Source organism: Lygodium microphyllum, chromosome 28 (genome assembly GCF_053477565.2).
Source record: "Lygodium microphyllum isolate KBCC chromosome 28, Lygodium_microphyllum_v1.1.10, whole genome shotgun sequence".
Taxonomy (NCBI): domain Eukaryota; kingdom Viridiplantae; phylum Streptophyta; class Polypodiopsida; order Schizaeales; family Lygodiaceae; genus Lygodium; species Lygodium microphyllum.
The window spans coordinates 16,100,791-16,127,124 of record NC_141162.1 but is presented as its reverse complement, the minus strand read 5'-3'; the positions used below and the strand labels follow the sequence as shown (position 1 = coordinate 16,127,124).

General features: G+C 41.5%; 1 protein-coding gene across 2 annotated transcripts in view; it reads left to right on the top strand.

Annotated features, from left to right (window-relative positions):
* LOC148011198 (uncharacterized) overlaps positions 1-10,026 on the top strand; it is a 28,699-nt gene extending 18,673 nt beyond the window's left edge. For both annotated transcript variants that reach the window (XM_087670660.1, XM_087670662.1), the window contains 5 exons: positions 8,363-8,537; positions 8,625-8,801; positions 9,024-9,122; positions 9,277-9,522; positions 9,609-10,026. In XM_087670660.1, the coding sequence (XP_087526786.1) occupies positions 8,469-8,537; positions 8,625-8,801; positions 9,024-9,122; positions 9,277-9,522; positions 9,609-9,842 (825 nt within the window). In that variant the 5' untranslated portion in view covers positions 8,363-8,468 and the 3' untranslated portion in view covers positions 9,843-10,026. The remainder of the gene's footprint in view (positions 1-8,362; positions 8,538-8,624; positions 8,802-9,023; positions 9,123-9,276; positions 9,523-9,608) is intronic.
* Positions 10,027-26,334: the final 16,308 nt, after the last annotated feature.

The window sequence follows — 26,334 nt, the reverse complement described above, 5'->3', positions numbered from 1 at the left end:
ATAATGTGACTTGATTGTCATTTGACTTTGGGGAGCCAATGGTGGTGAACTCTGTGAATAACCTATTATAACTTAGTAGTCATATGTGTCTTGCACTCTATGAGCCTTAGTCTAAGTCAAATCTAGGAGCTCTAACATTCCGTCTATTTGTCATTTCATGTGTTTTGAAGGAGGAGGCAACTCTTTCTAGAGCTTGCATTATAGTGTTTCTTTTTCGATCAGTTTTTAGTGTGCTCACATTGGCTGAGGTTTATTTCCAGCCTTGCATTTCCTTTTTAGTGGGTGATGAAGGGTGTATTTATACCACATTGATGAGGCAACCAGTGTTTCTGATGGTGACTGCATTAATGCAGTTGGCCAATTGACTACATGTTTGATTAGCAGTTGGCCAGTTTTTTCAGATTTGGCTATATATAGCCATCAATCACTTGGCTGGTCATCATTCTTGTGTAGATCTTGAACACACTCCAAGATTTGAGACTCTCCTCCATCATTTGGTTCTGGCATTTGTCATTAGCCTGATTTGTACCCTCATCGACACATTGGGCTGCACGCAGGGACTTGTCAATCCTTTCCACATTGTGTTCAGCTTTCGAGTTCAATGCAGATTTGTTACTTCCATTCTCTTCTTTTATTGTAGTCCTTTTCTTCCCTTCTCTCCCTGTGTTTGTATTCCTCTTCTATTGCACACCCTCACATAACTGCCTATACTCAGCCATCTTGACTTTCAGATAATCCCCAACTCTTGCAGCTTATGATCGAGGTTGATATGTCAAGTTCAATCTCTTGCCACATAGTGGTCAATGAGATGACTTCAACAACTAGATACTAGGGGAAAGTGTTGTAACTGTGAGTGAAACTTGAGGAGCAATCCCTACATCAACTTGATCTTTGTGGTAGTATTGCAAGCTCTTTATTGATGGATATGATCAGGGTGGGCCAATCAGCATAGCCTCGAGACTAACTACTAGGCCCCAAAGACCCTAAGACTCCAGCACTTGTTGCATAAGGTTAGACCAAGTTGCAAAATTTGACCCATTAAAATGATTGTCATCAAGGGATTCTTGATGACAGCAATTGGAGTGTTTATACCAAGTGGTGTGTAGGGTGGGGCATTGGAATACACATAGGGATTGGCCCCAAAGTGCCCACCATGCATTTGAGACGTGCATAGAGTGGATCCATGTGTGTGTGGGCTGACTAGGCATAGGACTGTATGAGTAGCTGAATGAGAATGATAGCACACTATAGGGAGAGGATGAAAATCCCTTGGTTGGGGCCTTATGGATGGATAGGAGGGGATTGTGATTGGTTAACACTGACAGGATGCCCATATGAAACATAAGATAAGTTGACAGAAATATCTGTAGATGTATGTTTGACCCCAGATCCTCCTGAATGGGCATTAACATACGCATACTTGTCATGAACTCCATGGTGACTTAGATCCGGATCTCACACACCACCAGGAGTAACAAAGAAGGGCTGAATCCAGGGCTGAAAGTGGTATGTCCTCTGTTTAGTGGAGAGGTGACCAGCCTCATCACTTGATCTTGACTGATGCGCAATGCTCATTGGAGTGTCGAGATCTGAAAGAGGAGTGTAGTTAGGCCAATATTTCTGCAAGTACTTTGTGAATTCTGCATCCAACATCTGCTCTATGTCTGTGGAAGAAGATGTGTTGTCCTCCCTGTTGAGGCCATAATGCCTCCTCAAGGCCTCTAATGAAGGAGAAACTCTTTAGAAGAGCACCGGCTGTGATACCATGTATCCCCTTCATGGACACCATAGTAGAGTTGTTGATGAGCTCCTGTGTGCATTCATTGAGGTGAGATGAACCATAAAGATACCTTATCCCATCATCATTGCCTCTGTGATGTGCAATGTGCCAATGCACAAGGTAGAATGGGGCCAATATTGGAGCTGTGCCTAGGAAGGGGAGTGACCCGTGGCCTGGTGTCCAGAGACCGCGCTCTCCTCCAACTCCTTTGTGGCATAGACCATTTGGTGCTGTTCCTTGAAGAGAACCACATGCAAGGAGGATGACCAGAGGTTGCTATTGCATATGTTTTTCCAAGGACCTCCTGAGTGAGCTGCTGGCCAACTGACCGAAACAAGGGGAAAGCTGCGATGGAGAGAGCAGCAGAACTTCTGGGGGTGCAAAGGTGTTAGATATGATCAATGCCCCACCCTCATTAGGTGCTACCAATGATCCATGGTGCTCAAAGTTGTAAGGCCCCCATTATGAGGAGAAGCCAAATGTGAGCCCGGACATTGGTTGAGTCCTGACTTGTATATCAGATGAGGTCTATGTGACCGGATGGCAAAAAGGTGACTGTTGTGGGTCTAATCTTTGGGTTAGACGGAGTGGTTAAGCTGGTAGCAACTCGAGGCACATTGCATTGAGTTGCGTGGTAAGGGAGTTAAAAGGGGCCCCTATTGTGGGGTCCGGGGGCCGCGGAAGCGGCCCCTGGCTGGGGGGTCCCAGGGGGGCCAGCGGCCCCCCTGGCGGGGGTCCGGGGGCAGCGCCCCCGGCCCGATGGTAAAGGGAATATTCCCTGGAATATTCCCTGGCCGACTAGTGGAGGCTCATATGGTAGGTCGGTCAGCAGGCCGACCTAACGACCTTCGCGGGCTATAAAAGCTAAACCCCTTCGCAGCCATCTTACACTCATCTTTCACCCAGTCAGAGTTGTTGTTCCAGCTAGCCTTAAGCTCTTCACCTATCTTCTGTCTAGATCGCCATCTAAGCTTCATTCATTGGAAGCGCACGGGTGGACAGAGCCATCTTTGTATCAGTTGTTTGGAGTTAAAGAATTTTACTGATTCTCCTCTTATCTGTTGTGTACTCTCTATCTCTTTCTCAGATTCTGTTCGCTGCGCCGTGTAATATTTTACATGGTATCAGAGCCCAGGGGGCTCTAGAGATCGGAGAGCGTGCAAGAGGCAAAGGCTTCAACAGCAAAGAGAAACGATGTCGACTCCGGGAAGCAGTTCTGGCGCATCAGGAAGCGGTGCAGGAGGTGGTGCTGCTGTACCGGCTATTCAAACACTGAGGATTCGTCCACCAACCTTCAGCGAAGGCAAGTTAGATGGTACAAACTACACCTTGTGGAAGTTCAAAATTACTACTATCCTTGATTCTTATGAGCTTCTGGAGACTGTGCTGGGGACTGACGCAGAACCACAGCCTACCCCCGACCCATCAAATCCTAGTGTGATGATTCCTCCGAATGCAGATCTTCTACGAGCTTGGAAACGAAGGAATGCAGATGCATTGTGTGCCTTAGTTACAAGCTGTTCTGACAGTGTTTTGACTCTGATTCAGCATACAACCAAAGCGTCAGAGGCTTGGAATGTACTAAGGAGTCAGTATGAAACACGAAACCAAACAAGGATTCAAAACTTGGAGAATCAACTAGCAGCGGAGAAGTTTGCTGAAGGAGAGACGGTTGAAGCATTCATCACTCGGATTAAGAATCTGCGCGACCAGATGGCTGGCGCTGGGATACAAAAGACTAGCGAAGAGCTAGCTCGGAGGTGTCTTCGGATTTGTCCACAAAAGTTTGATGGACTAGTAACTGCCCTTAATACTCAGGTGAGACCTCAAGCTTTGACTTTTGAGGAGTTTTGTGCATTATTAATGGAGGAGGAGTTGAGGCTGAAAGCCCGAGAAGGAAGCAACAATGGAGATGCTGCATTCTCTGCCAATGCAAAAGGCAAAGGTGTTTCCTCCACCAAAAATGATGGTGACAAAAAGAAAAAGGGCGGCAAGAAGAAGTTTCAAGGAGAGTGCTTCTACTGTAAGAAGAAAGGACATGCAATTGCAGATTGTCGTGTCAAGAAGGCAGATGAAAAGAATGGTACCCTTAAAACTAAAGGGAAAGAGACAGCCAATACGGCTGAAGCAGAGTTGGAATTATTCATGGCGACCATTGAGGAAGTGTGCTCCTCGGCGCAAGAAGAATCTACCACTGACTCTTGGGTGTTGGATAGTGGGGCCTCCCGTCACATGACCAACAAGAAAGGTCTATACAGTTCTATGCAGCCTCTACAAGAATCCATCACTGTGACGGTTGGAAATGATGCTAAATGCCCTGCTGCGGGCACAGGTACTATTTCTTTTGTTGCTGCAAATGGTGAAGTCAAAAAGCTTTCAAATGTGTTGTATGTTCCCGAAATCAGGAGAAATCTCTTATCAGTTGCTGCCATAACTGATCTTGGTCATGAAGTGAGGTTCAAGAAGACAGGTGCAGAAATTATTGATAGTGCTGGCACAATTGTTGGCAAAGGAGAAAGAAGGAACAACCTGTATGAGCTAAGTGCTCTTACAGCCACCGCTGGAGTGGGCACAAGTAAGCTTTGGCATGAAAGGTTTGGACACATCGGATTTGCAGTATTGAAGGAGATGCAAAAGCAAGGTATGGTTGCTCACCTACCTACAATAACTGAATTGAAGGAACCATGTGAAGCTTGTATGATGGGCAAGCAACAGAGAAAGGCATTTCCACAAGAAAGCAAGAATAGAGCACATGCTCCTCTAGAGTTGGTGCATGCTGACTTGTGTGGTAAGATGCCTACACAGGCCTTGGGGGGATCTTCTTATTTTATGTTGATTGTCGACGACTACAGTAGGAAGATGTGGGTGTACTTCCTTCGTGATAAGGCTCAAGCTTTTGGTAAGTTTAAAGAATGGCTAATACTTGTTGAGAATGAAACAGGGAAAAGTGTGAAGAAATTTAGAACAGATGGTGGTGGTGAGTTCAACTCAAAGGAGTTTGAAGGCTTTTGCAAGAGCAAAGGGATCAAGCGTCAATTGACGACGCCTCACACACCTCAGCAGAATGGTGTTGTGGAACGCAGGAATCGTACCATTGTGGAGATGGCAAGATGCATGCTAAAGGGCAAGGGATTGCCTAACCATTTTTGGGCTGAAGCTGTTAATACTGCAGTCTACATTCTAAATCGGAGCTACACAAAGGCTCTCAAGGGAAAAACACCTCATGAGGCTTACACTGGTAAGAAACCATCTGTTTCACATTTCAGAATTTTTGGATGTGAATGTTATGCACATGTTCCAGATGAGAAGAGAAACAAGTTACAACCAAAAAGCAGAAAATGTATCTTCTTGGGTTATAGTGATGAGCAGAAGGCTTACAAGTTATATGACCAAGAGGCAAAGAAGATCATCGCGAGCCGTGATGTGGTGTTCAAGGAGGAGCCGCATACAGTGGAGGAGGAGAAGGCAAGGTCTTCCACTTTATCATCAAGCGAAGAAGTAGTCCACTATGAACCTGTCCCGAGAGCTATCCCTATCCTTAAGGAGGAGGAAGCATCATCTTCAGATGATGAGGAAAAAGTTCACCAACCTGACATCACCCCACCGGAAAAGCCATTGCCGCGCTGGGTGAAGCAGCTCTATGACCACAATAATCCTATGCCTGCATCTGTTGAGGAGAAGGCAGACGGACCAAGGAGGTCTCAGAGAATAGAGGAGCAAAGGAGGGCTTCTGCTCACATAGTCAACATGGCCTTGATGGTTGAGATTATGAGAGAAGTAAAGGAGCCAACTGACTTAGAAGAAGCACTTGCAGATCCATCATGGAAGGCTGCTATGCAGGCGGAGTATGACAGCATAATGAAGAATGACACTTGGGAGCTAGTGGATCGGCCAGCAAAGCGGAAGATTATTGGCACCAAGTGGATCTGGAAGGTAAAGTACAAGGCTGATGGTACCTTAGAAAAGTACAAAGCTAGACTGGTTGCCCAAGGATTTTCACAAGTTGAAGGGTTTGATTTTCAAGAGTCATTTGCCCCAACTGCCAGAATGACCACTATTCGCACGGTACTTGCAGTGGCTGCCTACAAGAAGTGGCCAGTGTACCAAATGGATGTTAAGTCAGCGTTCTTAAATGGTGACCTCAAGGAGGAGGTGTACGTGGCTCAGCCACCAGGGTTTGAGGCCCCCCATTCTGAGAACAAAGTGTGTAAACTAAAGAAGGCATTGTATGGGCTGAAACAAGCCCCCAGAGCATGGTACCAGCGGATAGATAGGTTCTTTTTAAACCTAAACTTCAAAAGATGTGCCTCAGATGCTAACTTGTATGTTTACAGGGATGGTAAAAAGTCTGTAGTGATTGTCCTATATGTGGACGACCTTCTTATTACAGGTGACTATGAAGATATGATCAACCAAACTCGAAAGGCTTTGAGTTTTGAGTTTGAAATGACAGACTTGGGCTTGCTGCACTATTGTTTGGGGATTGAAGTCTGGCAAGAGCCAGGAAAGATCTTCATCTCTCAGAAGAAGTATGCATGGGAGATCTTGAAGGCATTTGGCATGACCGAGTGCAAGGAGATAGCTACACCTATGGAGGTGAATGTAAAGTTATCCGTTGAGGATACATCAGCACTAGCAGACATTGGGAGGTATAGGAGGTTGGTCGGCAGTCTAATCTACTTGTGTAACACCAGACCAGATATCAGTTTTGCTGTTGGTGTTTTGAGCAGGTTCTCAAACAAACCTCATGAGAGTCATTGGAATGCTGGGATGCGGGTGCTCAGATACTTGAAGAAAACTCTTGACTATGGTATCACATACAGTTTCGGAACTTCTCTTGTGGGGAACTGTGACTCAGATTGGGCAGGAGACATTGATTCCAGGAAGTCAGTTTCTGGTTATTGTTTCTCTTTGGGTTCAGGAATTTTCTCTTGGATTAGTAAGAAGCAACCAACAGTGGCATTGTCTTCTACCGAAGCAGAGTACAAGGCAGCTTGTTTTGCTGCATGTGAGGCCGTATGGTTGAGAAGGATTCTATGGCATATGGGAGTGCAGGATGAAGAACCAACTGTGCTGAGATGTGACAATCAGAGTTGCATCGCCATTGCCAAAAATCCAGTGTTTCATGCACGCACCAAACATATAGAGATCCAGTATCACTATGTGCGTGATTTGATGGAGGATGGGATAGTGGAATTGGTCTACTGTCCAACAGAGGAGAATGGAGCAGATATCTTCACCAAAGCACTTACGAAGGATCTGCTTCAAGTTCATCTTCAGAGACTCGGCATTGGGCCGAGGAGATAGTTCACCTATGGGTGGACATTGAGGGGGGGTGTTAGATATGATCAATGCCCCACCCTCATTAGGTGCTACCAATGATCCATGGTGCTCAAAGTTGTAAGGCCCCCATTATGAGGAGAAGCCAAATGTGAGCCCGGACATTGGTTGAGTCCTGACTTGTATATCAGATGAGGTCTATGTGACCGGATGGCAAAAAGGTGACTGTTGTGGGTCTAATCTTTGGGTTAGACGGAGTGGTTAAGCTGGTAGCAACTCGAGGCACATTGCATTGAGTTGCGTGGTAAGGGAGTTAAAAGGGGCCCCTATTGTGGGGTCCGGGGGCCGCGGAAGCGGCCCCTGGCTGGGGGGTCCCAGGGGGGCCAGCGGCCCCCCTGGCGGGGGTCCGGGGGCAGCGCCCCCGGCCCGATGGTAAAGGGAATATTCCCTGGAATATTCCCTGGCCGACTAGTGGAGGCTCATATGGTAGGTCGGTCAGCAGGCCGACCTAACGACCTTCGCGGGCTATAAAAGCTAAACCCCTTCGCAGCCATCTTACACTCATCTTTCACCCAGTCAGAGTTGTTGTTCCAGCTAGCCTTAAGCTCTTCACCTATCTTCTGTCTAGATCGCCATCTAAGCTTCATTCATTGGAAGCGCACGGGTGGACAGAGCCATCTTTGTATCAGTTGTTTGGAGTTAAAGAATTTTACTGATTCTCCTCTTATCTGTTGTGTACTCTCTATCTCTTTCTCAGATTCTGTTCGCTGCGCCGTGTAATATTTTACAAAGGAACAGGGCAGACTAATACAGCAGGTGCTGAGCTACAGCAGCCACTGGGAGGGGGGACTGAAATGGGGTTTTTGGTTGTGGCAGCAATAGTGTCAGCTGGGTGGGGACTAGCAGAGTGGAGTTGTTGGCGGCTGGTGGGCTAAGGCAAGAAGAGGGGTGAGGCTGGCAGAATTGCAGAGGCACGTGCAGGGATAGAGAGAAGGTGAGGCCAGGTTTGGGCAGGGCCACAGTGCTGGTGCCAGAAAGCGCAGGTAAGGTTGGTGGCAGCAGCAAGCTACACGGAGAGGCTTGGCTTCAGTAGCTCACAAACTATTGTGCTTGATAGATTTTAGCTTTGGGTTTTGTATTACCATTCAAACATAATGCAGAAATGAGTCGGGAAAGATCATTAAGTTGTCAGTGTCTCCTAATAACAGACTAAGGTGGGTAAAAGTTATCTTTGTTATCTACAATGAGGTGGTTCTCTTCAAATCAGCAATTAAGGTATAATGCTTGTCATTCTTATTGCAGTGACAAGGCTAGCAGCTGAAAAGATTGTACACATCTTGATCAGTCAAGCAGGGTAACTTCCTCTGAATATAAAGGCCTCCGTCCTTGGGGTTGGCAGGTAGATAAGATGGTACAGGGAACCTTAGGAGTTGATGGCGTTCATGAAACTGATAAACTTGATGAAGAAAGATTAAAGGTATGACTGCCAAAGTTGCATAAGTGTTTGCTTCCATACATTCATGCATCTAATATTTTGTCATTGTCATCCCTATGTACATTGTAGGTCGAGGAACTGAGGAAGTCTTTGAGCCCCTTGTCTGGTCGAGCCAAAAAGTTCTGTTCAGAGGCATGTTTGAGACGTTACCTTGAAGCTAGAAGTTGGGATGTACAGAAGTCCAAGAAATTGCTAGAAGAGACACTGAAGTGGAGAGCATCCTTCAAGCCAGAAGATATACGATGGGTAAGTTCTGGAAGATGGTGTTGTGCCGTGCTCAAGAGGAAAAAGGCAATCAATGGTGGCCTTTGCACATTTTGCCTTTAGAAGAAGAGTAGAGGGAAGTTGAATTGGGGGCTATTGCAGGCCCCGACCCAAATCCAAAAGGTTCCATTCAAATGTTCTTTTCTTTATCTGGTGCGCCTTTGTCAGTTTGAAAAGCTTCTATATCCCTCCGCATGAGTGCAGGCAGATGTTGAAAAAGAAGGTGAAACGGGGAAAGTTTATCGAGCTGATTTTTCTGACAAGGGAGGGAGGACTGTTCTTGTACTTGTGCCTGCAAATCAGGTCATCTCTAGTCATTTGTCCATGCAAATCAGGCTGATTTTAATATTTATAATTGTGCATGCAATTCAAGTTTGGCTGAAAGTGATAGCGTAACATTTTCTGCTTGATTTGGAGAACGAGATATGCTCTGTATATGTTGTTCTTGTGCTTGCAGAATACAGCATCTTGCGATGGTCAAATACGGCACCTGGTCTACTTGATGGAAAACGCCCTGCTGAATCTACCAACTGATCAAGAGCAAATGGTATGGCTGATAGATTTCACAGGGTGGTCATTTGCCACTGCAGTACCAGTGAAAACAACACGGGAAACTGTGCATGTATTGCAAAGTCATTATCCAGAGAGGCTTGCACTTGCAATCCTGTACAACCCACCTTGGATCTTTGAAGCTTTCTGGAAGGTACTAAATATCTTCTTGTCAGTTGATGTCAGGTGAACATCTGCAAACACAAAACAGCATCTTACTCTTGTTTGATTTGGAAGCAGGTTGTGAAACATTTCCTAGATCCAAAGACTTACCAGAAAGTGAAGTTTGTGTATCCAAAAAACTCTGCAAGTTTAGAACTTATGGAAGAGCTCTTTGACACAGATAAACTGGATCCAGCTTTTGGAGGGAAGAATAACTTGCCCTACAATCATATTGAAAACAGCAAACGAATGCAGCAAGATGATATCAAGACAGCAGATTACTGGAATTCAGGCTTAGAAGCAAGTGATTAAGAGAGAGAGAGAGAGAGAGAGAGCTCAAACTAAAACACTGACAAAATATGACATGTTACTGGATGCAAAATAATGGTTCCAGCTCTTTACCACCCATTTATACCTGATTGTAACTACAGCTATCTTGTAACACTATTCAGGTGTCTAACTTTGTGAAAATGTTGGAACCAAATTATTTGGAGCTGATTGGTGGTAGCATCAAACTAGATGTTGTGCTTTTAAGCAACTCAAAGAGCAGAACCGTAGATTCTTATGTAGGGTTACCATTTTGTGTGTCTGTATATATGACCTGCATCTATCTACCAGAGGTTGACAAAGGTCTTTAGATTACATGCACGATCTATGATGTAAAGAATCAACATGAAGTAGCATAAATTCCTCCTCGGCCTGCACCTTCCCTGGCATCGCCCTGCTGCCTGCTGCTACTCTCCTGCATGGTCACCTCCCCCTTGCATCACCTTGCCATCGAGATAGGTACAAGATCTGCCAAGTCTAGTCACTGGGCAGTCCAAGTAGGACCATAGAGATAGGTACAAGATCTACCACATCTAGTCACTACACAACCCAAGTATTGTGTTTAAAGTGCCACGAGTTGGGTTATTACCAAGCTACCGACAACTACATGGCTGCTGCCAATGACATGAAGGGCCAGGTGCTTTGGGCCAACCAAGTGTGCATTTTTAAGCCGAGTTTCATTCCTAGCCATGGCTCAGTCGTAATTTACCTCACCCGCATGGGAGTCTTGGTATTTTAATAAACCAATCGCATTAGGATAGAGGAGCCAGTAAAACATTAGGAGATATATGGACTCTCTTTTTTGCCCCTTAAGGGGTTTCTCTCACCTTTGTCTCTCTAAAAAGAGATTCCAAAATAATATTATAATAAGATATCTTCTACAATCAAGCAAATCTCGTATTTATATTTTCAATAGATTTCACCTATTATTTTATTCCCAAACTGCATGATAATGTCACTTTTTCTCAAAATCCTCATAATTAAAAAAATACAATGCTATTTTCTCTAAAAACGGAGCCAATCATTAATATAAGACTCTTTAATGTCCTCATGACTTTTCGACATTAAAATGTATTAGAATCATTCTCATTCTCGTTTCTTAAAAGGACGAAAGTTTAAAAACGATATAAAATGATGTACACATCATATTTTAAGATTATTTTTTATCCAGAGACATCTTTTTGACTCGAGAGTTTTCTTGTTAATTTTTATCTTTTTTAGACAAGTATATATCTATTTTTGGGCATTTTTTCATTCCTTTTCAAAACTCTAGTTTTGTCCTAAATTTTATGTACTATTCTTCTTCCCTTAAGAATATGGTTTTTTTGTATATGAATTCTTTTGAAGCAGCACTCAGTACTATCTACAACACTCTTTACCCTGCTACAAGCAATCTCAGAGTGGTTTTAATATCATTTGCTGAAAATAAATAATCTCCATCTATAAGACTCTCTACCTGACTATAAGCAATCTCTCTCTTTAGTACTATGCTATAAGATATCTTCCTTTTCAACAGTCTATACTACAAGCAATCAAGTGATAATGGAGGTATCTTTATTTTTCAAATCTTTGTGATGTTATTCTTCATAGTTGTTTAGTCCTTAAGCATCAATTCATATATATATATATATATATATAGATAGATAGACAGAGAGAGGACTGTGTGAGATGAACTAAGAAAATAAGTGATAGAGTGACAGTGAGTAAATTAGAGTAGAAGATAAGATGATGTTATTGTTCTCCACTAGTAGCCAAGCTTCTGTATAAATGTGTTCAAATATCTTTGATCAATTCTTGTTGTGAGAGAGAGAGAGAGAGAGAGAGAGAGAGAGAGAGAGAGAGAGAGAGAGTGTGTGTGTGTGCATGTGTGTGTGAATATTTTGGATAGAATAGAAGATAATATTTTATACTAATTAGAGGTAGATTAAAAGCTAAGATTACAAGCTTATTAGGGATTGATTAGGGTCTATCATGACTGAAATCAAGATAAAGAGACAAGATTCAATTGGATAAAAAAGAACATAGATATAGTGAATCAAAAGGGTGTAATTGTGTGATTTAAATGTTAATCCAAGTTAAAATTAGCATATATTTTTCTTTGCAAAATGCAGGTGTAGAACGTGCCAAGAGACACAGATATTCACTTTCAATTGGAGGATGAATATGCACCAATTTTCAAAAGAACTGTGGAAATGAATGATGCAATAAGATACAAGATGCAACAATAAAAAAATGTAAGGAAAAAAAATGTGGACCTTTGGGTTGATGGGTGTATTCATCTACTTGATCCAATCACTCAAAGGCCACTACAATTTGAAGGACTTACATCATTTGTAAAGTTTGCTCGTGAAGACAATGAAGGATTATATGGATACACATGCAGACTTGTCACATAAGGATTAGTGGGGGTTCATCAAGCCTTGAAAAATATGTAGACAAGATTACAAGGGAATGTGTAATCTTTGATGGAAAATGATAGATTATTGGTTGTGAAGGATAGGGAGAACCAGAGCCTACAACAAGCAATGTTTGTCATTCAAGATGCTATGCATGCTACACACGTGCATAATATAGAGTTACAGTCTAAAGTTATGGACTTGGAGAAGGAGAATCGAAACATAAAGAGGAAGCTCACAAAAACTTTGGAGATTAGGCCCACTTAAAAAACCAAAGAAGCACGTCGGTGCATCTGATTAGTTAAACAAATTCACCAATTAACCAAAGGAAGTTGATAATATCATAGACTGATATATGCCCAATCTGCTACAATGAGAAATATATTCTCTCATGTAGAGAATGATACTATTGCCAAAGTCCTAAGCAAGGATATGATAAATAATGTATTGGAAAATCGTATGATGGGACCTAAACCGGGCCGGCATTGGCTCATGCACTAGCCGGACCTCTATCATGCGCTCAACAACCCCACGGCCTCACGGCCAGGAGCGTGGATGACACATACATCATCTTCCTAAACATCTTGCGTTTGTATTACGTTTCGTAGTTCAAACCTAACCCAATTAACACTCCTCAGAAGGAGTTCCAACACATTGCCAAATAGCACGAAGTACAAACATAGGAGGTCCTCCCACGGCTGACTGCCACTACCTCACTGCGACTCTCCTACACCTTGGGGATTGGCCCCTCGATGCGTCGCTAAACATATATAACACTATATCGCACATATTTTCACTCAAGGTACCAATTATTTCGTATCTAGGAATGTACCATTTTCCTCACTTTCTTTCCCTTAGGACCCAACTCCTGGCCTACAGCTTGGATAACCTTACTCACTCAACGTTGGTCATGTCTCTAAAAAGCAATTGCCATGCATCCAGTAGGTATTGTCTGATACTTTTTAAATTTCTTTATGATTCATGCAAATTGTGAATGTCCATATGCTCAATCAAAAAAGAAAATCAGCATTGGTGCACATGTGGAAAACATTTTTTCAATGATTTTGACTATTGCTCGTATGCGGCGTTGCATGAACCTAGCATCGAGAAACCCTCGTGCTACTAGATCCTTAATATTTAATTATAGACTAACCTAAATGGTATGCATAAAAACCAACAAACTTTTCATCATTTCATTCAGCATTTAATCACCTTTCATACACTCTACCCCCTCACCCGTTTAGGTTGATCGGTTTAGGGTTTATTTTTCACATTTTTATTGTATAAAAAACCATAAAAACTCACTGGAACATAAAGGTAGGGCTCAACTGAGGCTAAAACTCATACTTTAGACCCCCCATACATCCACAAACATGAGTCTTATTTTTCCTTAATTTTCGGCACTCAAAGACCATTTTTTTCCCTATTTTTCTCCATTTTTTCTATTTTTCTTGTATTTTTTGCAATATTTAATGACTGAAAATACAAAGTGAGTTATGGGCTGTGGCCCTTAGGTTCATTTGCAGTAAAAAGACAAATTCAGTTGGTGTGTCTTATTATATTTTCCATTAATATCTCAAAAACACCCAATTTTTTCCTATTTTGCATGTTTTACGGATTTTACACTACTAATTTCATCCACAACACTTATGATTTTTTGATTTTCTGATTTTAAACAGTTGGAAGACATTGCAAACAACATTATACTGCATAATCATCCCATGGGAACAAATGTTCATGAAGCAACTTGCATAAAAACACCATTTTCCTTTGTAAAAATGAGATTACCGTTCTTTGCGGGTTGCAGGTTTTTATTTGCCATATCTCGGGACTGATTTCCAGCAGCCATTAATGCTCATGACAGTTCACAATCAGCAATCTTCCTTCCTCTTACACCACGGAGCAATCCGGTCTTCATTGGACAAGCATCCATCATCCATTCTTCTTCTTCTTCTTCACCACTTGAATCTGCCTTTAGGGGAGAGAGAGGGAGGAGAGAGAAAGACTGAAATCAGAATTCTTCATAGAGACCGCCATTGGAGGAGCGAAGCACGGCGATAGAGTCAGCATCCAGGAGGGATTCAAGCCCCATAATCGATTGGGGGGGTTATTCACAGCCAGCCATCACCCTCTCCATGCCATGAAGTGCAAATTTCGGGCGCCATCTTCCTCCACTTTTTTCATCCCTCATTCTCTCTCCACGTTTTTTGCTTCATAAGTTGTATAAAATTTTGGGGGGGGGGAGGGGAGAGGAAGGGGGTCCAAACTCAAAAGGCATGCTCAATTTTGGCCTCCCAAGTGTCCACCTTTTCATATCTTGACCATTTTGTGGCCATTTTTCCGTCCGGACTCCGAATTGAGCTCTGAAAAATCTTGGGCGTCCGGCTCAGCATCCCGCATTGGCCGGTAACTCTTGTCAACCTGCACAACAGTCTGAAAAATCAACAAGTGTCACTCGGGCGCCTTTAAAGCACTTTGGCGCTTAAAATCGTCCTAGATCGAGCCGCCGCCTTCGACGTTGAATATTTTTCCCTTGATATTCATAAGTTTTAGCTATTTTTAAGTACTTCTCGGCACCAAAATTCTGCTCTCATCGTAAATCTAGGGACATTGTAGATGATGTCGCAAGTGAAAATCTTACGGATGTGAGCAACTTGTTTACTACTATAGATGCTCAAGGATTTTGTGACAAGGTGGGAATGAGTTCTGAGTCATACAATATGCTCTATAAACAGTTGGATACAAGTTTTAAGCAAGTCTTCAAAACTAAGCGAATAATACCTTTGCCAAAATCATTTCACATGAAGAAGGCTAGAAAACAACTAAATGAGAAAGTTTTAGAACTAATTGGTGAGCCATTGCATCTGGAAAACATACACATATTGAAGTATGGTTTCAAAGAAGTTGCATTTGTATTGAATACATCCAACAACTTTGTATTGGATATATGTAGAATTCAGATTGCTATGGTCAAGTTCTACAATATGTCTATGGAAGAATGTAGAGGCAAGCTTAAGTTTGTAGTCAAACTTGATGAGAGTGAGATTATTAAGGGACAAAAACTCAACCGTGTGAGTATAACATTCATGAATCGAGCATTGGATCCCAATATCGATGATAACCATACTTTATACTTCAATGTACAATTAGAGAATGAAATATGATGGCTTGCAGCATTTGAAGTACCACAAAGAAGGACCATGAAGTACTTAAAGTTTTTTTAAACCTTACTAATATACCCAGTGTTATTCAATAGAAAAATAATGGAGTAATTTTACACATCGAGGGGTTTGGGGACTATCAAGTTGAATGATATCTTGCAGGTGATTTAAAAACATTGAAGTGTATGTTTGGTTTATCAAATGCAACGAATGCAAAATTTTCGTGCATATATTGCATTCAAACTAGGAAGAAAGAAAAAGATGGAAAGAAAGAATGGCTTGCCACGGCAGGACAACAAGGTACTCCAACATGTGATCAAAAAGTCATGAGAAATTGAATGCTAGTTCTAGTGGATCCAAATTAGCACCCTATATTGGAAATACCACTAATAAGGGTTCACTTTTGTACATTACATTGTTTGGTTGCAATAATTGAGAAGCTAATATATGAATATATATGCTTTGTATAAAAGATGCAGCCTGTGTCAAAAGCTAATGCTACATGCAAGAAGGTGGAACAAGTCCTCTTTGAAGTTGGATTGCACGAGGGCCAAGTAGAAATAAAAAAAAGACGAGAAAAAATCGAGCAAGAGTGAAAATATCCCTTGTAAACCATGCTTTGGCGGACCCAAGGCTAGGAAGTTTATATCTCCACCTCGAGATGAGGAAGGCAATATACTTCTAAAACAACCAGAGAAGTATTTAGCATGGAAAAAGTTGCTCCTTGCTATTCTAGATTGGAGCAATGGAGGATGAACGAGGATTGTGAAGGCAGAAGTATGGATACACCTAGATAGATTAGCAGCTCTCTTATAAAAGTTAAGGTTAGGAATGGTAATGCTAATACATTTAAAGAGAGAGCTGCTAAATTTCATAAGTCCATGGTGGAGGCATGGACTACAAATAGCATAACACACTATATGGTCAATATTGTCAACACTACAAAAAAAATCATCATTTTGAATTAGTTTGTGTTTCTAATCTCTCTTCTTGTGCATCATATACTTGAAGCACATGGTCCATACTTTGCAGATCAAGGAATTTTGACAGTATGGTTAACTCAAGGCATGGAAAAATCTCACTGGCAAGCTCGCTATGCTTTTCAAAAGGCAATTGATCATGGAGGTGGCATCAATGATTCTGATTCTATGAGGCAATTATTACAATGGTGGTATAGGAAATTAGCGATACGATACGAGAAAAAAGAAAAGAAGTTCAAAACCTCTCAAGCAAAATTTATAAGTAGGGCAATATATGAAGTGAGAAAGCAAGATATGAAAATAGCACAACTAGACAATGCCATGTAGAATGGTTGGCAACCCAAGAGAGAGATGGCAATAAATGGAGACCTAGATAAATATAATAATTTTGATGCATTTAGAGTCCACGAGAGAGCACAAGTATTAAGGATATGACACATCAATACTCCTATCTTTAACATGAGATGTCTTGCAAATTTTGTTTAACATTTTGAAGGTTTGTCACTATGTTTTTCAAAGTTGATTTCGAACTACGTTTTTTAATTATAAAAAGTCAATTTTGAAATCCTAAGACAAAGATATGAAAATTCCAAACCTTGGAACATTTACTGGCCTAGAGAGAGAGGGGCATGAGAAGGGTAGTACGGGACAGAGAGAGGCAGGGATGGGATAGAGAAATGAAATGAAATGATAAATTTAAAGTTCATTTACACCACAATAAGTTTAAAGGTTTCGTATTTAAGTCAAGTCTCTCCTTTCATTTTTTCCCATTACTCTTCACTCTACCCTCCACCTTTCTATCCTTCATCACCACAACCATGGCACGTTCCAAGCTTCGTATCAAGAAGGCACCTGCAAGAGCAAGAGCTCAACACTCTTCTGAATCTAGTGAGCATATTGTGAGTGACAAAGGTTCCTTGGTGGCCGACAACGGTGGCCCTACTGCAGCTAATAATGGTGGCGCTAATGTGGCCAACAATGGTGGCGCTACTATGGCCAAAAATGGTGGCTCTAGTGTGGTCAATAATGATGCATCGCCATTGTTCTGAAATGGTGGTCCACATACTCCAATTCCTCTACTTCCCTCTAGTGCTCCAGCTAGTAATACACATGAAGCGAAGATGGAGACCATGCATATTTGCGCTACGTGAGATAAGGAAATTCCAAAAGAGTGCAAACTTGATTATTCCTAAGGTACCATTCTCTAGGTTGGTGCGAGAAATACTGCAAGATCTACATTTAGGGCATCACTACAAGTTCTTTTCAAGGAACCATGCAAGGAATGTGGGGCAATGGTCAAGCCAAGCCTTGCTTGCTCTCCCCCAAGAAGCAGCTGAAAGTTACTTGATTGATCTAATGAGTGATTGTCAACTTTTAGCCATTCATGCCCCAAGCAGCTGCTCTTCTCCAAGAAGCAACTAAAAGTTGATTGATCTAATGAGTGATTGTCAACTTTTAGCCATTCATGCTCGACATATCACTATTAAGCCCATAGATATGGTTCTTGTTTGTAGGATCTGTATAACAACAAGGATGTATTTAATCTCAATGTCAACGATATGCTTTGAGAAGCTACCTTGTAATTGGAACTATGTTTTTAGCCCAAGTTTGCTTGTAGATTGTAAGGAGCCTAGTTTTGGGTTATCTTTCCAATAGACCTTTAAGTATTTGATAGCAGTGGCCTGCAAAATAGAGCTAAATTTTGCCTAGCTCTAGTTGTACTTGGTACGATGCACCATCGACCGTGTATTTCATGGTTTCGTAATGCCAAATCAGATATGTGATATTCTATTTTGACCATGATTTGCATTGTGCATATTTTCAAGTTTTCAATTTTGAAAGTAGTTTTGTTGAGGATAAATTCAATGCATAATCATGTACATGTTAGTGCTCAGTTGTACATGAGCCAATGCACTATATCTTTATTGTATTTAGCGGTTTGGTAACACTATATCCGATATGCGATATTCCATTTGACCCATAACTTATTTTTTGTGAATTTTTAAGTTTCCAATGTTTCATGTAGTTTGGTTGACAACACATTTAATATGCAGTTACCCACACTCAGTGGTGAGTTTTTCTGTTATCAGTGAAGTATAATTTAGTTAACGCATTTTTCAAAAAATGATTGAATCGTCAATTTTATAAATCAAAATTTGGTAAAACTTCATCGACATACCGGGCATCATAAAAACTCATCGATATTTAAAAATTATCCCCATCAAAAGCCCTAGGGACACTTGTCTTGGGGATTTAGGGCCCTAGACATGAGCCTCCAGATAGGTGTCCCAAAGGCTTCTGATGGGGTCTTTTTTTTTGGATAGTTGATGTGTCCTATAGGAGTTCAAGGTAAAATTTCACGTCAATCGAATCATTGGTCATATTTTTCGAAAGCCTGGATACATTAATTTAAGTTTAAGGGTTTTTAAAAAGTTTGGCTATAAGTTTAAAGTTTCATCTCATTTTACACATTTCACTTTTGAGTTTTGAGTTTTCTCTCCTAGAAGACATGGCATGCACCAAGAAAGTGGCCCGGAGATACCCCCCTAAAAATCCCATGCATAGGCCACCTCTCCCAGATTCACCACCACCACCACCACCACACCAGCATCGCAAGAGTTGATGGAGGTTAGGCACATTGGCTCTTTGCGAGATTTGCCATTACTAGAAGACCACACACCTCTTGATATCAAAGGCTCCATTCTAGAAGTTGGCGTGGGAGATTATTGATGGCATACTGATTAAGAACAACAGGATGCACTTCCTAGATGGATCATGCTTGCAACAACCCGATCGCTGGACTGCCCAAGCCCTCTTTGCACTACAAAAAGCTTACCTCATCGACGGGTTTGAAGACTCAGTCTATGCAGTAGTGCTTGTATTCAAGGAGAGTCACCGTCACCAAGCGGCAGATAGTGAGGTTCTTCCTCGGCGATGGAAGGATAGTCCTCATGGAGATCAACAAACGATAGGGGTGTACTACTAGAGCATATACAGAATGTAGCTTCCAAAGAGATTTTGTAAAACCTTGGTTGTAATGGATCCCATGTAAAATGTTATGAATATGAATACAAATTTTTAGCACATATTATTTTTGTTTATTTGCTTGTTATTTGTTTTATTTATGTCTTTGAGTTATCATTACATGCGTTCGAATGAATACATGTTGCGCACGAACTCGATGAAGCACTGCATATTAAATTTAGGATACGAATCGTGTTGCGTATAAACCCGACAAATAAATGTAACATTCAAGTAAAAAACAATAATAAACGCCACGTATGACAAACTACATTGCACACAAATCCAACAAACATCGGTTTTCATATATTAGAAAAGTTTCTTTGTCCTTGTACAGTGGTCAAACAAGTGGATCTAGATTCGCTTATCCCAAGCGGAGACAGAGGTGCCCAAGTCCACAGTACAAATCATAGAAATAGAAGATGAAGGCAAGGAATGGAAAGGAAATGCCAAGGTCGGAGCAGTTGGGGCAAAACCCTCATCGACTGTGCTTACCTTCATTCCGAGCATCACCAACATGCTAGCAGAAAAATCCCTGAAATTTTATATCACTCTGGCTACCCCAGCTTGAACCCCTCTAGGTCGCTCATTGAGAGCATCGAACAAGGTTTTGGAAAATACTCCAAGAGTCCCAAAGAAAATAGTTGTGGCTCCACTTTCACTGCCACTATTTGTTACAACTAAACATGCTACACCACTAGGATTAGACGACTTCTTTTGAAGAGCCTAGTAAAGAGTTGAAATTTCCAATCATTTGACTAATAATGTCAAGTGGCTTCCCCTCGTCACCAGTATGACCTTCAAGACCACCTGTAGATGCAAAATCAGAGGTTTGTGGTGTTGTTGTGGGTGATGATGGTTGGGGACTTAAAGCTGAAAGGCCTCCGTATGGTGTCTTTCACAGTTGCAGCACTATTGCTCATCTTCTCAACTATCAACTGAGACAATGTTGTATCCTCTTCATCTGGATGGAATCTAGTAGGACCAATGACAGAAGACTCTTGTTGGCTCAAATTAGTATATGTACATCGAGGTAAGTCTCTACCAGTGGTGCTGTTATAGTAATCAGCTTGGATACAACTGAATCTTTAGCCCCAATAGTAGTCTCCTACACTTTTCAAAAATGGGATTTTTGCTAATTAACGCTTTCATCACTTTGTGCTTCTTTGTTGGACAGACTATCGTTGCCTGGTTTTGTTGACCTTCTATCTTTTGCAGTAGAAGCAGACTCTTGAGACTGTTGAAGATCAGTGTTCTCCTTTGTATTGGTTTGGGCCAAGGGCTAGCCTCGTTGGATGCAGGAGCATCATGAGATGAGTTATAACCTAGCTTGGAAGTGACTAGAACTTTAGCCCCAACTGCAGTATCCTGCATTTTTTGAATATCGGTTTTCATTACTTCAAGAGAATACTACAAAGAGAATACTACAAAGTGCATTACATTGGTGATGAGATATCATTTGGCAATAAGTACATCTACTCTCTCCTAGGCTTCTTTGAGCTACACTCCCCATGGTCAGATCATAGGCAATAACACATTTTGCCCTAGTAGTTATTGCCTAATGACATTGAGGTCTTGAACACCAGCAACCATGCCATGGGCCACCATGTAAACAAGCTGACCGATGTACTCCTTTAATGCCGAGTCCGGTATCCTTCCTTGGCTACTAGATCGGTCACCTTGCCTACATGAAAATTCATCTATATAGACAATGCCTTGCATCACACAAGTTCAGTGTTAGACTCAATGTGTGAGACTCACTATGCATGGAGTGTGCTAAAGATATATACATCAGATTTGCATGCAAATTCACCAGTAGGGCCTCTAGGGTATCGGGACCCTGGGGGTAAATTTTTACCCGGATGATTGGGCCCCCAGAGCAACCTTGCCCGGACGCTCTAGCTGGAGGCTTACGTCTGGGGGCTTGAATATACATAGGGGGTAAATTTTTGTCGGGATCGGGCCCCCAGAGCAGCCCTAGCCATAGGCTCACATCTAGGGGTCTAGATTAGCTAGGGCTGCTCTGGGGGACCCGATCCTGATAAAAATTTATCCCAAGGGTCCCAATGACCCAGAGACCCTACTGGTGAATTTATGCGAAATCCGATAACATTACCTTCTCTGCATAATCTATTTGCTACTGTAATGGAGCATCCAGGTCTGATCCTGCAACTGGGCCACCCTCATCTCTCTCCTAGGAAGGTATTGTGTAGTCAAGTCAAGGACCAAAAAGGCTTTCTTGCAACCGCTCGAACTCCTCATCTGAGATCTCATACTATGGTGCTGCATCCTCAATCTGCTCTTGGATATTCACAATTGTAGAGATGTTATCAACACTTGTGCCATCATATTGAGCCACCTCATCAACATGTGCTGGGAAACCTACATATCAAAATCTATAAAATCATCAGGTGCATCACACACCATAATAGAGTATAGTTCTTCTTCTTTTAGCTCCAAAATTTCTAATATATCATGCATGAGTAGATATTCCACCCCCTCGATGGTGATAGCATGGAGAGAAGTGAGGGGTGGCTCATTGCTTGTCGGTGTCTCATCAGGGTAGAGAAGTGGGTGCACAATGGCTAAGCTCTATGCTACCTCTACGCTCGGATCAAGTGTGATCTTCTCAGGCTTCCTCTCAAAATACTCTAGTTATGGGCCGAGAGGGTGCGTCAATGTCTTCGTCTCACTGTCCTCTTGCACGTCACTGCACAAAACATATATGGCAAATACTGCACATTGCTTGATGAGATCCATCGTGGCATGGTCCTTGGACGAGGTGGGCACTGCTCTGGTTGTGGAGATGTTGTCCCACATTCACCAGGGCTCGATTTATCACCTTTTTATGGCTCGAATTCGGCACTTAAAGTATATAAGAAATCTATGGGGACCCATATGAGAGCAGAGATTGGAATAGAGAAAGTAAGAGGGTTTCCCGCATCACCAAACAATGCCACTATACTAGAGCTAGGGTCTATGGTAGAAAGCGAGCTCTTTAGACTCAAGGTCACGCAAAACCTAGGGTATATCTGGTTTCCTATGTATGCATAGCATGTGGAGCTAATCCATGCAGTGAAGGTGGGAGTGGTAGCCATGGCACACAAAGAGAGAAGGAAGGAGAGTACAAGTGTAGGGAAGTAGAGAATGAAAGTGAAAATGAGTTTGGAGTTATAGCTTTTATGTATCTAGGGTTTTAAATAAATGTTCTTTTTTAACCCTAAAGTTTCAAATTAAAACTCTTACCTTAGTTTCTTTATTTAAACACTTTAAAGTCACTATTAAAATTACTCATACAGATAAACACTTCATTTTACATTATTATATTATCGAATATACTTGGATCGTTGAGTATATTCAAGACCAACTAGAGAAAATATATAAATTTTTTAGGTGAGCTTCTGGAAGACCCTACTATGTACAGACGCATAGTAGGAAGTTTGATTTATATGACTATTACCAGGCCAGAAAAAAAATCTAAAAGACCTTCAAAATCTCTTTGGATCTAATTTAATATTTAAATTTAAGAAATGAGTAGAAGAGATTAGCTACAATATATCATTATGCAAATGATTTTAACCAGTACAATCGACTAATTATAGTATGTATTATCGCATGCTTGGATCATAGTAAACTAAGATTATCAAAATTAAAAGTACTCAAAATTTTAAAAAAAGTTTGTATTCATTCTTTATTTAAAAAAGTTACAAGGATTTCACTATCTCAAGGATATGTGGAGAAGCACATTGTTTACATGTCATGGATTGCTTACGACGAATCTTGACTTTTCTATTATCTAACTTGAAATAGAAGTTGCAGAGGGGCTCATTGGACATTAATTGGATTTCTTGTCTCAGAAAAGAAATGGGCCAATGGCTCTCTACGCTGACCACAAAAGGAGTATGACCATTCCACAAGATAACATCTATGAGAGGCTATACATGTCTCATCTCAGGTATCTTGATCCAAGCTGATCCACTCCCCTCGCAAAAGTCACCATCTTCTATATTGAAAGTGAATGCACATAGTTTTTCTAGCGATGAAATACTTGTAATAAAAAAAAAAATAATGGTAAGTAAATGTTACTAATGCAATAATTCATCCAAGCAAGACTTATGTCAATTAAATCAAGCATGCAAAGTAGTAAAAAAGATTTACCTGAATGTGAGATCAGATTGGTTGACTGTGCACTCAATCGTCTCATCAAAATGTGTTCTTTTGACTTGCCAAGACTCACCTAATAGCTAACTCATCCATTCCTCGGATGGACACTTGCATTGATAAGTAATCTTTATTTTCTTCAGAACATCACATGAACCAAATAAATGTGCAAACAATGAGAATGGAATAAACAAACTTATATGCACATCTTTGGAGCCTGTGGTGGGTTTCATAGCACTATTGATGTCAGATTTTATATTGGACTTACATGTTCTGACAACTCCAAGCTACCAACAATCAACCATTCACCACTAGATAGTGACAGCAATGGGACATGCTGCAATCTCTAGCTTTCTATTACACACAATGAATTATAAAAAAAGATATTTTGAATTGCAAATTGAGCAGGGAACTAAACAAAAAAATAGACCTTATTTGGCTCATAATAATCGCTGATGTATTGCCCCTCCTGAGGGAAAAGAAATTTGCACCACGATGTTTTTGCATGTGAAGATAATGATGGAATATAAAATCACTTTAAACTTGCACCAATCAATAACATGGCTATATTTCAACCATGTAAACCACTTGCCAAACACATTTGTCGCGTTATGGGTCTTGGCAAGATCCTGGAAAATGTCACCCGATTGGTACCCGTTTTTTGAGTGGCTCCTCTACCCTACCCCAAAATGATTTCTAAAAAACACCTACATAGCTGCTACAAAACCAAAAGCTAATTGTGAGGAGTTTGGTATGGTGCTTAGCACAAAGTGAGAGAGTCATGAAAAATGTGATAGTATGCTAAGAAGCGACTACCAAGGCAAATGACCAACTTTAATGAGAAATATTTGTGAACCTATCTTCTAGGATTCATTTTTTTAAAGAGTATCTGAATATGTGCATTGACAAGTACTTGGTTTGACTCCATCCCTAGCCTTTTCTTCTCCTTTCCTAAATTCTACTATTGTTCCTACTTAAATATTGTTCACAACTTGTAACCATTGAATGATTAACATGTGGCAAAAGCAATGGTGAAATGAGTTGAAGAACCATGAACACAAGATTTCCCCATGGTTATCAAGGAAGCCATGGTCAAACAAAGATTCTCGAATATTCACTTTGCACTTCATGATATTCTCTACCATGGTAATGAACTAGGCCTCATATGTGCGGCCTTATAGTAGATATACCGGATGCTTGTGTTGCATGTGGATATCTAGTTGCTAGGTATGACATAATTGGTATGTATATCTTGACACATGGTTATGCCTACAATCCAGTATAGGTTGGATATGTAGTGTGTCCATCCTTCGTGTATTGAGGGAATGCTAAAGAGTGCTTAAGCCATGCTCTCTGCTTTGTTGGTTGTGAGTTTGACAGGGTGAGATATCGGACCAAAGCAAAGGCTAGGAAGAGGACAAAATATTGTGAAGTTTGGGTTACAATTTGAAGCTACACTTTTAAGTGTTTAGGTTGAAACATATTTGCAAAAGTACCAAGGTTAAAGGTGCATTATCAAGTTTCTAGGTCAAAGCTACACCTGCAAGTGGAAAGTCATAGCAAATGGAAGTTTAAAAAGTACGTATGACAATGATAGGGCTACTACTATAGCATTATAAATTAAGGCCAAACTAGATGCAACATGTTGAGAGAATGACACCAACTAGTGAATGTTTGTGTGAACCAAGTATTGGGACTGCACAAGGTTATGGGTTGGAGGGAAAAGCCTTGCTAACCTCCAATCTAGATAGTTCAAGAGATGGAGCTTGGCTTCCCTAAAGTAGATTCTACCAAACTAATGGAGGAGGTGGCACAACATGGTGTTCATGTAGTAGAGCACATGGTGTTTTTGTTGTTGGGCTTTTTTTTTGGTGGATGGGAAAACAAGGAACCTTTTTGGGATGGGGAGGTTCTTAGTTTTGCCAAGAAACCACTAGTTTTTCAAGAAACAACCAAGAGGTGGTATTCCTCCCAAAAATTATTAAGGGACTACTACTAAGGGCGAGTGTGATCTATTAAAACAATAAGAGTAGAGTGTGTAATGGGAGGAATTGAGAGTTCCAATGGGAACCTTTTAGTTCCATCCCGTTCCCTATGCACCCTCCTCAATGCAACCCCTTGAGGCTTGGGGGACCTATTGCCCTTGAATGTTGCCATTTTGAAAGAGACTTAAGCATCACCCTTAGGATGGAAGGGGAAGCGCTGCTACCTGCACGAATGGAAAACCACTCAAGCATGTCGGTCATCCCTTCCCATCGAAGAAGTTTGCCTCAGAAACTTCCTCCTATCCTCCCCCAGTTTGGAAGTGTATCAACCCCCATCATGCAGACAACTCCCTCTACATCCTACCATCATGACTTGGGGATGATTGGCTCTCCGAATAGAGCCTATGGTAATAGCGTTGGTAACCCGCCATTGAACATTTGGTTTTCTGCTCGATATGTTAGCTATGGACCCCCTAGTATTTGGGGAGGAGGGAAAGGCATCCATGAGCTCGAGGAGGAGGAGAACAATGGGTAATCAACATGGGAAGCCCTGGAAAACAACTGGCAAAGGTGGTGGTGGAAGCTCCATCAACCACAGGGAGGGAATCTAAGAAACTATGGGGCTGACAGTAATGCAACTCCTGGATATCAGTCAGATGGGTGGACTTGGTGAGTCGAGAGTTTTTCTTGAAGGCACTAGAATTAGGAAAAGGCCGAATGCTAACAGAAACCTTGGCAATCTTTGATACAATGGGAGATTTTATAAGCGACAA